This window comes from Pleurodeles waltl, chromosome 4_1 (assembly GCF_031143425.1).
Source record: "Pleurodeles waltl isolate 20211129_DDA chromosome 4_1, aPleWal1.hap1.20221129, whole genome shotgun sequence".
Taxonomy (NCBI): domain Eukaryota; kingdom Metazoa; phylum Chordata; class Amphibia; order Caudata; family Salamandridae; genus Pleurodeles; species Pleurodeles waltl.
In genome coordinates this window covers 605,577,549-605,594,062 of record NC_090442.1, presented here as the reverse complement: position 1 = coordinate 605,594,062, position 16,514 = coordinate 605,577,549, and the positions used below count along the sequence as shown (strand labels likewise).

At 44.8% G+C, this 16,514-nt stretch overlaps 1 protein-coding gene across 11 annotated transcripts in view; it reads left to right on the top strand.

Annotated features, from left to right (window-relative positions):
- MYBPC1 (myosin binding protein C1) overlaps positions 1-16,514 on the top strand; it is a 362,797-nt gene that overhangs the window by 110,683 nt on the left and 235,600 nt on the right. For all 11 annotated transcript variants that reach the window (XM_069229024.1, XM_069229023.1, XM_069229030.1 and 8 more), the window contains one exon: positions 15,290-15,407. In XM_069229024.1, coding sequence (XP_069085125.1) covers positions 15,290-15,407 — 118 coding nt within the window. The remainder of the gene's footprint in view (positions 1-15,289; positions 15,408-16,514) is intronic.

Genomic DNA, 16,514 nt, shown 5'->3' with positions numbered 1-16,514 from the left:
GTTGAGAGATTCAACCACACCTTGAAAGGCATGATTCAGGGCCTGTCAGAGCCCTTGAGGCGTAAGTGGGACGTCCTCTTGCCATGCCTTCTGTTGGCTTACAGGAAGGTGCCTCAAAAGGGACTTGGCTTTAGCCCCTTTGAGCTCATCTATGGCCACCCTGTGAGGGGACCGCTCAGTCTGGTGAAGTAGGCTTTGGAGAAAGCTCCTAGTAAACCACCCCAGGATGTATTTAGCTACATGCTGGCACTAAGAAACCAGACTGCCGCTTCAGGAGTCTCGCTCAGGAGAACCTGGAAGCAAGCCAGGAGGATATGAAACGGTGGTACGACCAGAATGCCACTCTGGTTGAGTTTCAGCCTGGACAAAAAGTGTTGGTCATGGCACCAGTGGAGCCTAGGGCTCTCCAAGATAAGTGGACTGGGCCTTTTGAGGTGGTGGAAAGAAAGAGCGAGGTCACCTATCTAGTAGACTTGCAATCCCCCAGGAACCCTTTGAGGGTCCTACATGTCAACCGTCTCAAACCACACTTTGAGCGAACTGAGCTATCCATGCTCCTAGCGACAGATGACGGGGTGGAGGAAGAGAGTGAGCCTCTTCCTGACCTCCTGTCTGCAGGAGAGAAAGATGGGTCTGTGGAGGGAGTGATCCTCTCCCCCTCCCTGACTGAGGAACAGCAGAGGGACTGTCGCCACGTGCTGGGACAGTTCGCCTCGCTGTTTTCCCTGATCCCAGGAGTCACACACCTGTGCACACATGATGTGGACACTGGGGACAGTACACCTGTTAACCATAAGGTTTACAGGGTGACTGACAGGGTCAGGGCTTGCATTAAGGAGGAAGTCTCCAAAATGTTAACCCTAGGGGTTATTGAGCACTCCAGCAGTCCTTGGGCCAGCCCAGTGGTCCCAAAGGCTGCTGCTCCTGGTGCCACTCCAGAACTTAGGTTCTGTGTGGACTACCGGGGTCTCAATGCGGTCAGCAAGACTGACGCACACCCCATCCCCCGAGCTGATGAGCTCATTGATCGGTTAGGAGCTGCCAAGTACCTCAGTACGTTTGATTTAACATCTGGGTACTGGCAGATTGCCTTAACTGAGGGGCAAAGGAGAGGTCAGCATTCTCTACCCCAGATGGGGACTTCCACTTCAATGTGATGCCCTTTGGGATGAAGAACGCCCCTGCCACCTTTCAGAGGTTGGTCAACCAGGTGTTGGCAGGACTGGATGAGTTCAGTGCCGCCTACCTGGATGACATTGCTGTGTTTACTTCCACATGGGAGGAACACCTGCAACACCTCTGGAGAGTGTTAGAGGCCCTGCAGAAGGCAGGCCTTACTATTAAGGCGAGCAAGTGCCAAATAGGGCAGGGTTCTGTGGTGTACTTAGGACACCAGGTGGGGAGTGGCCAGGTGGCACCCTTACAGCCTAAGATTGACACTATTCTGGCTTGGGAGCCTCCCAAGACCCAGACTGAAGTGAGAGCCTTTTTAGGTCTCACAGGATATTACCGGAGGTTTGTTAAGGGATATGGTACCATTGTTACTTCCTTAACTGAGTTGACTTCTAAGAAGCAACCCAAGAAAGTGATCTGGACAGAGGCTTGCCAGAACGCTTTTGATGCCCTGAAGGCTGCCATGTGCACAGCAACTGTGCTGCAGGCACCTGACTACTCCAAGGAGTTTGTTGTGCAAACAGACGCCTCAGAGCATGGTATTGGAGCAGTACTCTCACAGCTTAATGAAGAGGGCCTAGATCAACCAGCGTTTGCTGTGGTCTAGGCATTGAAGAAGCTAAGACCCTACTTGTTTGGGACTCACTTCCGAGTTCAGACCGACCACAGGCCCCTCAGATGGTTAATGCAGATGAGGGGTGAGAATCCAAAACTGTTGAGGTGGTCCATTTCCCTACAGGGGATGGACTTTACAGTGGAACATCGCCCTGGTACAGAGCACGCCAATGCTGATGGTCTGTCCAGGTTCTTCCGCCTTAGTGATGAGAACTCCCATGAGGTTGGGTAGTTGCTCCCCACTTTTAGCTGGGGGGGACACGTGTTAGACTTTTCATCCTTGACGTGGTCTCCCTTAACTTTTTGCCTCTGTTCCCCAGGTTGTTGATGTGTGCTGGACTCTGATTTTACTGTTTTTGTTACTCTGGGCACTTTACCACTGCTAACCAGTGCTAAAGTGCAAGTGCTCCTGTTTAAAATGTGTACGTAATTGGTTCTCCATATCTGTTAAGTCCCTAGTAAAGTGCACTAGAGGTGCCCAGGGCCTGTAAATCAAATGTTACTAGTGGGCCTGCAGCACTGGTTGTGCCACCCCCACAAGTAACTGTTTTCACTGTTGCAAGGCCTGTCTTTCTCATAGGATAATATGGGGGCTACCTTTAAATATGATTAAAGTGTAGATTCCCCTAGAGAGTAGATGGACATGTGGAATTTGGGGTCCCTGAACTCACAATTAAAAAATACATCTTTTAGTAAAGTTGATTTTAAGATTTTGCGTTTGAAAATGCCACTTTTAGAAAGTGAGCATTTTCTTGCTTAAACCATTCTGTGACTCTGCCTTGTTTGTGGATTCCCTGTCTGGGTCAGTTTCACAGTTGGGTTGTTTTTCACCTCGCACTAGACAGTGACACAAAGGGGGCTGGGGTGTAACCTGCATTTCCTGATTAGCCATCTCTGCTAGGAGGGAGGGGTGGAGTGGTCACTCTCATCTGAAAGGACTGTGCCTGCCTCTGACAATGCCGGCTCCAACCCCCTGCTGTGTGTCTGAGGCCTTGCCTGGGCAAGGCAGGATTTCACAAGTAGGTGTGAGTCCCCTTTGAAGAAAGGTGACTTCAAAGACTAAAATGGGTATAAGAAGGGCACCCAAATCTACAGACTTTAGAAACACTTCTGGAACCAAGAGGAACCTCTGCCTGGAGAAGAGCTGATAGCTGAGGAAGAAGTACTGCCCTGCCTGTGACTGTGCTTAGTGGAACTTTCCTGCAGTGCTGCTTCTGCCAGAGTAAGAGGGCAAAGACTGGACTTTGTGTGCCTTCCATCTTGTGAAGAAATCTCCAAGGGCTTGATTTAGAGCTTGCCTCCTGTTGTTTGAAGTCTTAGGGACAGCAAAGACTTCTCTCTGCCAGCACCTGGAGTCTCTGGAGAGACTCCTGCCCCGACAAGTGGTGCCCTATCCAGTCCCTGGGCCCTTGAAAGGAAAGCTGGTGGAATCCAAGGAAATCGACTTCGGACGACTTTGGACCGACGCCGCTGCTGAATCCGGTAACGCCGCCTGCACCTGACGCCGTGACCTTCGCTGGAACGCGACGCTCTTCACAGGCCCGATGCCGCAGCAGCCCCGCTGAAGTCCGCGACTCCATGGAAGTCGCCGCACCACGTCGTGACTGACGCCGCTCGAAGTGCGCGGATTCAACGTTTCGCACAGACGCCGCGATCCCCGACTTCGCACATCGGCTTGTTTTCACTCTTCACCAAAGGTACTGTACTTGGGGGTCTACACGACTCCGTGTCCGGCGCCGCTGGTGTCGGCTTGTTGGGAACGACTCCGTCACGACGCCGTGTTAACATCTCATCGAAGCATTTTTGTTTCTAAGTGCTATTTTTGAGTTTAATCTTTAAAAATTCATAACTTAACTTGTGTATGTCGGATTTTTGTTGTCGTGGTCTTGTTTTGTTTAGATAAATATTTCCTATTTTTCTAAACCGGTGTTGTGTCATTTTGTAGTGTTTTCATGAAGTTACTGTGTGTGTTGGTACAAATACTTTACACCTAGCGCTCTGAAGTTAAGCCTACTGCTCTGCCAAGCTACCAAGGGGGTAAGCAGGGGTTAGCTGAGGGTGATTCTCTTTTACCCTGACTAGAGTGAGGGTCCTTGCTTGAACAGGGGGTAACCTGACTGTCAACCAAAGACCCCATTTCTAACAAACCAGCTATATAAAAATAAACTGTATTGCATAATACATCATTAGGCCAGACACAGAATGTCAGAAATACCCTGCTACACAAGCAGTTGTCAGAACATTTCTCAGTTAATAGTACTCTGCAACACAATCAGTCGTCAGGTTGTCATTACCACCAAAAGGCACATGTGAAGGTCAACACATTATCATGAATGCCTAAACAGCATCATGGGTGCACATAAAATGAAACATCCCCATAGGGTGTGTGTCCTAGAACAGTACTTTTCCCAACACAGGTCATCATTGTTATCATCAAGACACATGGCATAATAAACGTATTAGCAGAGATGACAAGATACCACAATCATCACTAAGAGTGTAAAGAAAGCCATTGTATCCAGGTCCTGAACAGTACATCAGACCTGCAAACTGTAGACACTTTTGAGGGGAAAGGAAACAATGGTGAACTAGGGATCCTGAGACTGTTGCCACATCGCCAGCTAAACAAAGGGTATAACGCCTGCGCTTCCGTTACAGAATATACAGTGGGAGCAAGACCCACTGCACCAATAATAGGAGCTCTTGCACTCCTAAAATCATAGTTACGGTGATGCTACAAAGGGGGAAGCAGTCCCGCTCCTCTCACGGGGACTACAATCGCCTGGAATGCCCATCCCTGCCGAGTGCCCCCAGCAAGGGAATAACGGGGGAGACCGTCCTTGGGCTTCCCTGGTTAAGAAAAAGAAATGGGGGAGAACCAGGTGGCAGCCTCCCTTGTCCGCATGGTACAGCTGCTGTCTCTTGCACTGCATGCCTTCTGCGGGTAGCGCGGCTGGGGCCCCAGCACCTTCCGGACCGTTACCTCTCTTCTTGAGAGGCAGCCCAGTCCATGGGGGCCTCCCAACCGCAGGCTGGCTTCTTCTTTTGTCTCAGCCTGGGCTGCGGCAGCGAAAAGCACCCAAGGAGGGGCCGGCCTGTGCCCCGAGGTCACCCCCACTGTGCTCCTGTGTCCCGGGGCTACCAACCAAAGCGCTAGCTCTCAGGCCCTCAAAAAGAGGGGGCACAAATACCACCGCCCGGAACGCGTTACCAGCGCTTGAGGACAGATGCTCATAAAGTGCTTCTCCCATGCAGCGCTTTTATAGACATCAGGGAAATGCAGTGCTTTCCTTGTGCTTAAGGAAACCAAAGCACTGCACCACAAGGAGATACCCAGAAGCAGCATTCTTCATGCGCTGGGCTCTCTGAAGGCAGGGGAACACAAAGATAGGCAGCAGTGAACAGGGAGACCAGCACCCCAGAGGGAGGTAGGGTCATCTCCTCAACCAGTCCAGCAATGCCAGTCCGCCCATGCCTACGGGGCAGCTAGTCAGCAGGGCAACAGCAAGAAACACTATCCTGATGAGTCTTTTGTGCCCCCTAGCAGGAGCAAGGCAGCAGGGCAACAAACAGAAGGCAGTCCAGATGAGTCCTTTGGTGCAGTCCAGTAGCATCTCTGGCAGAGGTTCGGTCCCAGTTCCAAAAGTGCTGTAAAACATGGGGTAACCCCCTGTACTTATACTCAGGTTTGCACAAGCTTTACAAAAAGGGGGGAGAAGATGTTCCAACCAACTAACTGGTTCTAGGAGTGTCCTATCTCTCCTCCAGCACGGACTCCAGACATCAGCGGGCAGTAAACAAGCCCTTTGTGTGAGGCCAGGGCAAAGTCTTTACAAATGTAGGTGTGCCCGCCTCTCTTTCTCTCAGACCAGGAAGACCATTCAATATGCAGATGCACCTCTGTGATACCTCTACCCTCCCTGTGTACAGGCTGTCTGAAAGGTATGCACAAGCCCAGCTGCCACTCTGCCCCAGACATGGATTGGAGTCAAACTGCAAAACACCAGAGTCATAAGCACAGAGAAATGCTCACTTTCTAGAAGTGGCATTTCTATTATGGTACTAAAAAAATCCACTTATACCAATAAGCAGCATTTCTCACTACCATTACAACCATACCAAACATGCCTATGCTATCCCTCATAGATCAGACAATACCACCTAGACATAAGGTAGGGCATTTCCCATGCAATCCTATGAGAAAGGCAGCACTCACATAACCAAATGACAGTTAAACCACATTTATTTTGGGTAACATAGTCTCAATTAAAAAAAAATAAAGCAGGCAATAACATTTGCATATTATTGTACATTTTGTTAGATATATTATTTTATTTTTGGCTTGGTGCCCCTGAAACCCCTTTTGAATATAATACATTTGTAAATGAAATTCCTTATTCAAATGATTAGGACTCGTGACAGGAAAACCATATTAATTATCCATTTAAAGAAAGCACACGTGGCTAAACCCCATTTAGTAGGTTAAATCCATGGCACAAATCAAAACGATAACCAGAGGAACAAGCATTTGCAATGCAATGGGTCTCACGTTTGTTCGAGTTAGAGCTATTAGCATTGTAAACATAAATTGAAAATGAAAAGTAAAACAGTTTCACATAACTAACCAGACTTTTCTTGCCATATGAACTCAGAATTAAAAGTTTCACATAAGCAAGCCGACGGCTGCCATCAGTGCAAAGCAGACACACAAAGGGAAATAAAAGTTTGCTTGCAGTGAAACCTATCAGCAGAAGTACAATTATCCATGTAGCTGGCAAAAGTGCAATTACCTGTGTAACAGGATCGATGTCATGCAAAGTGCTCGACTCCTGCCCAGCGAGACCATGCTGAGAAATAAAGAGGAAAAAGTAGTCCAGAAACCAGACGGAAAACATCAAGCCTTGTATGTTTTCAGTAGTTGGTCAGAGCACTCGACGAGGGTTAAACACCGGAAAAGGCATGACGTATGCATGCCTTTCACTAATGAAAGCAAGCAGACTTCAAAAGGCAAGCCCACAAACCAATGAAAGTGACTGATGTGACATGGTCGTGGTTAGAAGCCCAAAGAGAGATTACAACAGGAGACGGAGCGCTTTGCGCTCACCCCTAAAAAAGGGGAATACACAGCAAAAAAGAATTTCCTGCACATTCAAGTTTCAAGTTTACATTTATTACTCTTTGGATAATGGCCTGTTGGAGTATAAACTTGCTTCACATAAATTCAGATATAAAAAAGTTAAATAGCAAGATGGCAGTGAAACATAGTGAGATAATTGTAATAATGCAAGCACAAATGATTTTGAATGAGGGAGGAAAGGATGCAGAATATCTTTCTGAAAGAAGAAACTTCTAAAGGGACTCTCAAAAAAGTAAAACATTTAACAAGGACAGTCAAAACAACATTTTCTGTGAACTGAAAGACGTCAGTGTTAAGGAGAGAAGGATGGCAATAACATTAAAAGTTGTTCAGATTTTTAGCAGCTAAACAGGCGGGAGGGTAACTTTGAAAACAGACTTCGAGATTCTTTGTTTATGCCTTCTGGGATCAACGAATGACTTGCAGTAGTATAAAATGTGTATTTTGGAGTGTTTTGCCGAAACAGCTCAGCCCAATCTTCTAAAAACCAATCACCAGCAAGCTCCTTAGATAAGTAAAGTAGTTTATTACGTGGACACGGACACTTAACAGCCTAAGAGATCAAGCCTGAATAGTTTGAAAAAGGAAGTAATACATGATCTTTTATATCATTAAACCACAAGCAAATTTTTACATTTCATTGATTTTTGATATTGAAGTATTATAATTTCTGCAAGATTGCTAAAGTTGTTCATCATTAATTCTTCATAATGCACCATGTATGGATGATAAATCACAGACAAGGAACTTGCATAATATGTCCTACGTGTCTAATATCGCGTGATACATCTATAAACAGAAATAGGAACAATAAGTGCACAGGATAGTACTTTCGAGAAGGAAGATTGCTTTAGCTAGCATGCAATGATATTTCATGGTGGCTGTCCAATTAGCAAGCCTTGCAACATAATGCGCTCCAAGCAATATCAAAGAATATCAAAAGCACAGTTCATGATAGGTTATAAGTTGTTCAACAGAAACAGGCCTAGTTGTCTTTGGGTATCACAGGGCCCAACAGGCCCAAAATGGGTCCCAGGAGAATGCGATTCCCCAGGAGTAATATTCCATAAAACATATACCAAGAAGAAGAAATTACTTTATTACTATATTCATTTATGTTTAACTCTACACAATGCCTTCATGTTTTAGGAAAGTTGCGCTCATAGAAACCAATGATGTTCACAATCCCCACTAGGTTTATGCAGTCTCTTCATTTGAATAACTCAAAGGAGAGTCATGATCTTAATCCCCTCAAAATGTTTTTTGCACATAGTCTCTATAGATTTATTACATGTCGACTGAGGAAACCCTTTTGAGAACTGTAATGCTTCTGTCCTCTATAAGGCACTCAACACTTTTGTCCTTAACTTTTTTTTGCAATAAATCTTTATTGGCATTTCAATGGCTCTATGCGCTTAATGCAATTGACAAAGATCAATAATACAAAAAAAGAAAGAAAGCATACAGTGTAGTGGTGGTATATTGCTGATCACCAGCCACTCAATCTGAGCAACCCAAAGCCAATCTTACAATAAAATGACCCAATGCAGGGCATCTTATTTGTATCAGGACATCAATCACCTTGTCCAGACCCTTTCTGTCTCAAGTGCACTGTTGGATGGTACGAGGTGTGCCCTAGCGATGAGTGGGTTTCAGGCCAACAGCCCCTGTAGAGTCAACCTCTCCCTTTACCAGAAGCAAGGACGAGTCAAAGGTACAAGGTATATCTATGTAGTCATCCAGTGTGTGTTAATAGGCCATCAACTGGCCTGGGTCATCATGCGGCCATGTAGCATCACGATCATCACTGATGGGTTCAGAAGGCAAACTTGATCCCTGCATCTTGCATGTGAAGTTGTAGAGCCAGTAGTTTTTTCTATGTAACTGCGGTCTCATGCAAGATGTCCTCCCTAATGTGTATCGTGGCTTTGTTGTGATGAAAAGAGCCCTCTGTTCCTTTTAGCCATATGCAGGATGACCCTGGGGTGCTGGTGACATAGGAGGCATGCTATAATCGTCCTTAGGGCATTAGAAGAGCGTGCCAAGTGATCTTGCAGTCTGTGTACCCCCTTGGACTCCAGGGGCACCGCGAAGGTCAACCGTTTTAGGGTGGTACAAAGAGTCCCAAGGAAGCCCAACATATTGTCGATTTCTAAGCCCTCCTGGACCCCATACGATCAAATGTTGTCTCTCCATGCCTGGTCTCCCAAATCCTTTGACTATAGTCTGTAGTCTTTGACTATCAGCCCCCCAGTCTGGTTGTTGACTATATAATCTGTCACATTTGTCCAACCTCTTATCTGAGTGCATTTGTCTGAGGTCAGATCACAGAGGTTTAATGTCAGATACTATAGTTGTAATAGTAACATCAAAGGTGGACAGTTTGATGCTCATACCCAAAAAAACTTCCTTGAGGATTGTAGCTAGGGTATTCTCAGTCATAATGTCAGACTTGGCAGGCATGTGGGAGGCCCCTCCCAAGAGAGCTTCTTCAAAGGACAAATGTCTGGTTGCCTTGGGGCCCATCATGAGAGATTTGAGTGAGAGATAGCCAACACCCCTAATCATTTATACATAACATGATATCCACAGCATGCACTGGTAGGGTCAGAGTAGTCAGTTCAAAGAGAGTCTACTCTAAAAGGATTTTTAGGCACCAGCCTTGCCCTACCATATAGGGACCAAAGCATCTGTGACACAATGCACAATAAAAGAAGGGTCAATAATGACAGGTCATGCAGACTTCAGGAGGGCTCCATCCCAGGGACACTCAGTTGCATCTGTGCAAAGGATGCTGAGCACCCCAGACCACAAAGCAGGGGTCGCATCACCAGAAAGGAGAAAAGTACAACAATCCAACTCTGGCACAGGCCAGTGACCCACAGGGTAGACCCAAACAACGCTGGATACAGTGGTCCTTAAAGCAAAAGTGGAAGAAGGGCCCACATGACACCTCAAGCATAATGAAAGGGATCTCAGGGGCTGGCTGGTATATGATCCCTACCCTCGATGCAGGCCCACACACTGCTGCAGCCTCCGAGCAGGCCCAGTCTCACCAGTCATGGGCAGGTGAAGGCCGATGACTCCAGATGGAATAGTGGGCCTCCTATAGGTGTCTCTCCATTCCCACTTTTCGGCTTGGCCCCAGTGCAAGGATGAGCATGAGGGCCTTTCAGCCAGACAGCCCACAGTTGGGAATTGGTGAAGCCCTTGCCACAGCTCCTCTTTGTTCCCATTGGCAGCCATCCTATTCATCACAGCAGAGATGATTTTCTTCTTGCGAGCAAAAACTGCACAATCTCTGGCTCCAGACACGGTGGGGGAGGAAAGAATGGTGCTAGGGATCACTTCAATCCCGTGATTTCAGCCACTATTTGAGTCAGCTATCGGGGTGCGCCACCCCTGTACCACAGCATCTCCAAAGACTCCATCAGGGACTGTCACTGAAACTGAGAAATGGTCTCAGAGCTCCCACAGCTCTTCAGAGAGCCACCATCTTGCACATTGTTGTAGCTCCACCTCCTGTTCTTAACTTTTATCATGTCTCTTATATTCTCAACGTTTTATTGACCTTGACTCTTGGGTTGTTGTCTGTGCTAAAATTCGCATTGACATTTGAATGTGACACAGGGGAAAAGTTTCAAGGGGATTTTCTTAAGAAGACTTTTAAAAGGGAAAATGCAATTGTCTCCAAGCTGAGGCCTGGAGAAGCCACCAGAGTGGTATGTAATTGACTGACAATGTTGGGCATTGCAGAGGTCCAATGAGGCATGGATTTGCCCTTTCCATTTCATGTGATTGTATTTTTACTAATGAAGTGAACTGTGTTAACATGGTCTGGAAACTGCATATCCTTACCTGATTATCAGCCAATAAAGATTGAATTTGGGATTGAAATCCATGAACCTACCTTGGTGGCTGGCTGGCTGACACACAAACATTTATGTTGCTGATGCCATTACCTAATGCGTTGTAACAAGTGGCAAAACAAAGCAGGATGAGCATACCCTCAACTCCCATGGCGAACCACCAGAGGACACCTTGGGATTAAAAATGATTTTAAAATATCATAGAGCAGCTCGCGTATGAATCATTGTAGAATGAACAGCAATTGAGGCATGGAAAAAAGCTGTTGATGGATAGGGCTGCAGTGTGTAGACCTCTCTGTGACCTCCTTTGGCTGGTGAAATACCACAGACCATGTCAGGTATACCCATGTACCCCTCTTAAGAAAGTGTTGGACATCTGAGGCTAGGTATCTAAGTAAGCATACATAACCACATTCCAATCATAAATGCTAAAATACTTGCAAATTGAAATGTCACCCCTGCCGCGTGTAGAGAAAACTATGGACCTTGGAAGTAGTGGGTATGCAGGGTCTTATCAGATATGCTCCAGGGAGGAGAGATTAAGACCTTTATTCAATGTCAGAGAGACCTTAGCATCCCTAAAATTAGTAGACCCGTAATATTTCCAGGTTAGAGACTTGATAATGCACCCCATAGTTAAGGAAGCACTCATCAGGGATTCTCCTGGGCTCATAGGGAATGATTTCAGAGCCTTATGAGATACTACATAAAGCAGCATGTGAATGACATGGAAATTTTAGGAAAGCTGAGCTCTGGATCTTAATAGGGATGTACCTGAAAAAGAATAGAGGAAGATCTGGGTGAAAATCTCTAAGCCTACAAGAGTACGCCACACAGATAGGTAGACTGCAAGCAACTCTATCAATGATAGTTAACACCAGTGAACCAACTTCATTTCTACCCTCATATACCAGACACTGGTCTTGCAGCTGAGGGCTGGGAACATTGATACTTATTTGGTGGGAATGCCATGTCATAAAATCCCAAAAAGGAGATCCCAAGTCATATCAAGAGTATTATAGTAAGAAGATTACTGGATGACCCAGGCCTAAAGTCAAAACAGCATGCACTCACCTCAAAGAGGAAGACAGCCTTTCTTTGGCTGGTGTGGGTTGGAAGAACCCTGATAGCTGTCTACTGGAATATCCAAGCGTAGCCAATCTGATAGAATGATTTGGAAGGTTGTGGCACACCCTGGCTTATGGAAAGCAAACTAGATTAAATAACACTATGAAACGTTTGTAGCCATATGGACCCTGCCAATGTAATACCTTTATAGACTGAACACTCAACATTTGCCCCACCTAAATTGCAAACGCTTCAGCTATTTATGTAAAGTTCAAGCATATATAACGTCAGGGATTCCATGTGCATACGTATGGGGGAAAGCAAACTGATAGCCAAGTGACTGCCAGAGATATTGGATGATTTCTAGGAAGGAGGGTAGAGGAGAGTAGGATGTGTGGGGGATTCAGACCAAGGTTTGGAATCTTTGTTTCTTTTATGTTATTATTCAACTGTGAATGAACAACAAAATTATTAGGAGTACAAAAACAAATATTTTAAAAAGTGAATTTAACACAAGATTTGCAGATCTTCGGCCTGACATAGCGATCTCTATATCTATATATCCCTGGTAAAGGCTGAATCACCACTGTGCTCATGATCAGAGCAGGGTGTCAGCAGCGAAAGAGTCAGCCTGCTCCTGTTTACATATCCAAAATTCTCTCAGACGTTTCTCAAGAAAGTTCTGACACCGCGAGGTGTGTTTGACTCTTTTATTGATTGTTTTTTGTACAGTCGGCTGTGACACATTTTGGCTGTGTGAACACGGCTGTGGACACTTATGAAACACATCACAGAAGACTGCAAAAAATAATCAATAAAAGAGTCAAATGTAGGTATATATATATATATATATATATACACATACACATATATATATAGCCGTAAATAGATAGATAGATATGTATTCACAGAAAAAACAATAAATAAATTAATAGTTAAAAAACCCTTAGAAATTCAGTTAAAAAAAACAAAGGTTGCAGGGGATTTATAGTTGGGTTCACATTTTACACCCACAAAACCATAGAAATGTTGCAGTTATAGTTACACTTACCACAAGTAACAATGGCTCATGCCCTAAGGTAACTATAACTCACTAATTTTACAGCAAATGTTGCACTGATATTATCAGTGATACACAGAAGATATCATGAGTGATATAATATGTGGGGAATTAGCAGCGCATGCGGGGTGGCAAGTTTGGTTTTTCATTGAATTTCTCTGTTTTTTTTAACTTAAAGTAATAGTTAATTAATCCCCCCACATGCAGCCACCCCACAGCTGTGTGCGGCAGGTAGTTGACCGCAGGGCCTGGCCTGTGGCCAGGCTCTACATCTACAGCTACATAGCTGCATGCAGCCAAACCCATGCCACACACTGCCTCTGGCCGTGCACTGCAGGGAGTTGGCCAAAGGGCCTGTGCTGTGGCCAGGAGCTGACACCAACCCTCCACATGCAGCTGACCCCATTCCGCGTAAGGTCTTCAGCCATGTGCTGCGGGAAGGGGGTAGAAGCAAGAGACCTGCTATTTGCAAATGTGAGAAAATTAAAATGAAGTGTTAACTTAATCATTACGTTAACTCTTCATTTTAAGTTTCTCCCATTTTAAGTCATTGAGAAACCTCATTTTGTTCTTGTGCTTCACTACTGAGTTGACAAGGACTTTTATTTAAGAAATAAATACCTCAGTACGTCAGTTTGTCACCTCTGCGCCCCAGCCTGAGTCATAAATCTGTTTGAACAATGCTTGTTATTAAACCCTGCTATCTGCACCCTCATGACAATGATAATAATGTAAATTGAGTGCAGCTTTTCCTTAACTTTAAAAGGAAAATGTGACCCTGTGCTTATTTAATAATTAACTCAAAGCTGAGAGCTAACGGGTGAAGACACCTTTTAAAGATGGTCTGTCATTCACATGGGCCAAATTACATCTGTTCTCTAGACTTCTCACTCACTTTTCAAATAGCTTTCCTAAGCATCCACTCTGGGTATCCTCATTCTTTAAATCTTGTCACCATTGTCCCCTGCTCTGCCAGAAATTATGTTTAGCTTGTATCAGCTCCTGATATGGGACATGGAGCTAGGATGGCTGCTGAGGGTGTGGAGTAAGCTATTACTTGCTGTTGGCTTTCTGTATATTTGGACACAAGCTTGTCCCCAGAAACGTCTACCAAAACATCCCAAACAAATTGTCTTTGCTCTTGTTGCATGAAAATGTCAAGTTTGGGTTGCTTTTGATTTAATTGACCAATAAAGTTTTGGCTCCCACCACCCTCACTTATGATGAACTAGTCATTGATAAATCTGACCCACATCACCACATTATCCATGTCCTCCAAAAAATCAGGCTACTGTTCCTCCCTCAGCTCATCAAAACATTGACGTAGCTGGGAGCAAAACAAGTGCCCATAGCAGTTCCTAGAATATACTGTAAAATGTACCACTGAAGTGAAAAATATTGTTTTCAAGCAATGTAACATCATCTCAAGTAACATCTTAGTATGGGCATAGTAGCGGATTGGCCTGGCTCTCAGAAAGTGTTCACATGCAGCCACTCCATCTTGACGTTGTATATTAATGCATAGGGAGGAGACCTCCACTGTCATTAATAAAATTACCTTCCCAACATATACCTTCAATTTTCCTCAGCAAAACATTAGTATCTTCTATGTGGCAAGTGAGGATACCAGTGGTATCAGAAAGTGATCAATGTAATCAAATGCATTTTCTAAAAGGCTTTCTTTAGAAGACACAATAGGCCTTCCTATGGGGTTCACTATGGATTTATGCACCTTAGGAAGTAAGTATATGACCAGTACACAAAGGTGTTTGTTTCTTGAGAAACTATATTCCTCAAGGTTTGCTCATTCTATTAAAGCCATAGTTGTATGATGACAATGGAGGCAGGTACGGACAAGGCAAAATGAAGGCTGGAGGAATCAGAGCCTAATACACCCAGTCAGGAAAGTGCTCATGGCATCTCTGACTTTCCCACTATGTACTCCGTATGACTGAAACAAGATGTCGGACATTACATGGCAAATGACCTGCAGTTTATAGCAAGCTGCACTCAGATTCATACAGCCTTACATCTGCATCCCAGCCACTTCTGCTGCCGAGCTACAGCTAGAGGTTTTCATCCTTACACTTTCAAAACCCTTTCATTTCTGCCCACTGGGTTTCGACCTCTTTCTTTTTTATGAGTGATATGTAAATTGGAAGGGATCTTATACTTCATCCCACATGTGCATCTGCATCATCCTAATTCCTGACCTGTACAGTTGTATGCTGTGGGTCAAGCTCTTATTCTGGTATTTCACTCTTTTTATGACAAACCCTATTAGCAGCACCCACAATGAAATCTAACCTGCATCTAGACCATTAGAGACTTGAAGCTAAATATTTTTTTTGTAAATGTTTGTTTCAGACCTTCACTTTTGAAATGCACATCATCAAAGCAAAGGAGAACTATGGTGGAAACTATAGATGTGAAGTTACCTACAAGGATAAATTTGATACTTGTTCTTTCGATCTTGATGTCATTGGTAAGTTTGATGTTTGCAACCTTCTTAAGCTGTTGTTGTTCTGGGGTGGGGTAGTTTGCTTGGCCCGGGTCTGCACATCCCACCTATTGTCATGATGTGTAACAAACATCATACTCACTCATATATTTGACACACACAAACTAGAAAAATAGCACCCTAATTCAGATTTAAATTAGACATTTATTTTCCTATATAAATATATTTTAAGTCACCCTACATGAATGTCACTTTTTATTGCTGTAGCTCTATGTAAATCGCTAGAGACATGCAGTTAAGTTAGTTGAGAATTGAATGGTAGAAAGCTGAGATTGGTTCCTAATATCTTTCTGCTAGTTTCACCTCTGCCTGGTAGACATCGACTTGCAAAATATGGGCGGTCACTTTACAACCAGTCTGTATCGGGTGGTAGGCCTCATTCTAAAATTGAGCCTTCTCAACTGCTGTCCTACTGTAAACATTGGCGTTACTGCTTGCAGTTCTTTGCAGGTTGCAATAAAACTAGCTACCGCTGCGTCTACAACTTACTTTGGAAAGATAGGTAGGTTTTCTTCATTTCACATCCCACCATATGGTGCACAACCAACTGGTTTTGTACTCTGCAAATAACTGCTAAATACAGTGACAGCTGCCACTCAACAAGGGTGGTGGGGGGGGGCTGGGGAGGGTGAAAATAAAACATTTTAAAAAATGCGTACCTTTGGGGGAGATGCATTTGTCTCTCCTCTGTCCTCGTCATCTTCCCGATCACAACGTTTGCTGTCACTAGCATGACCGCAGCATTGTGATTGGTCTGAATGGCCTGCTTTGCCGCTCAGAGTGGGAGTGGGAGCCTGTGCATGATCTCCACTCGGCTGTGCAATACACCCGGGTAGAGAACATGCAAAGTGCGCATGTCTGTTTGGCCAGCCCAATATGGCCGGCCAAACAGACATGGGCACTTTGTGCTGCAAAAGCCCTTCTCTGACCCCCTCCCTCAAGCCCAGCCCTGCCCGTTACTCCCAGGAAAAATAAAATGATAACATTGTGTTATTATTTTATTTTTATTTTCCCCACAATGCAGTGGGGTGACGCTCATCCACCTAAGTGGAGGATCTGACTCTACTCAAA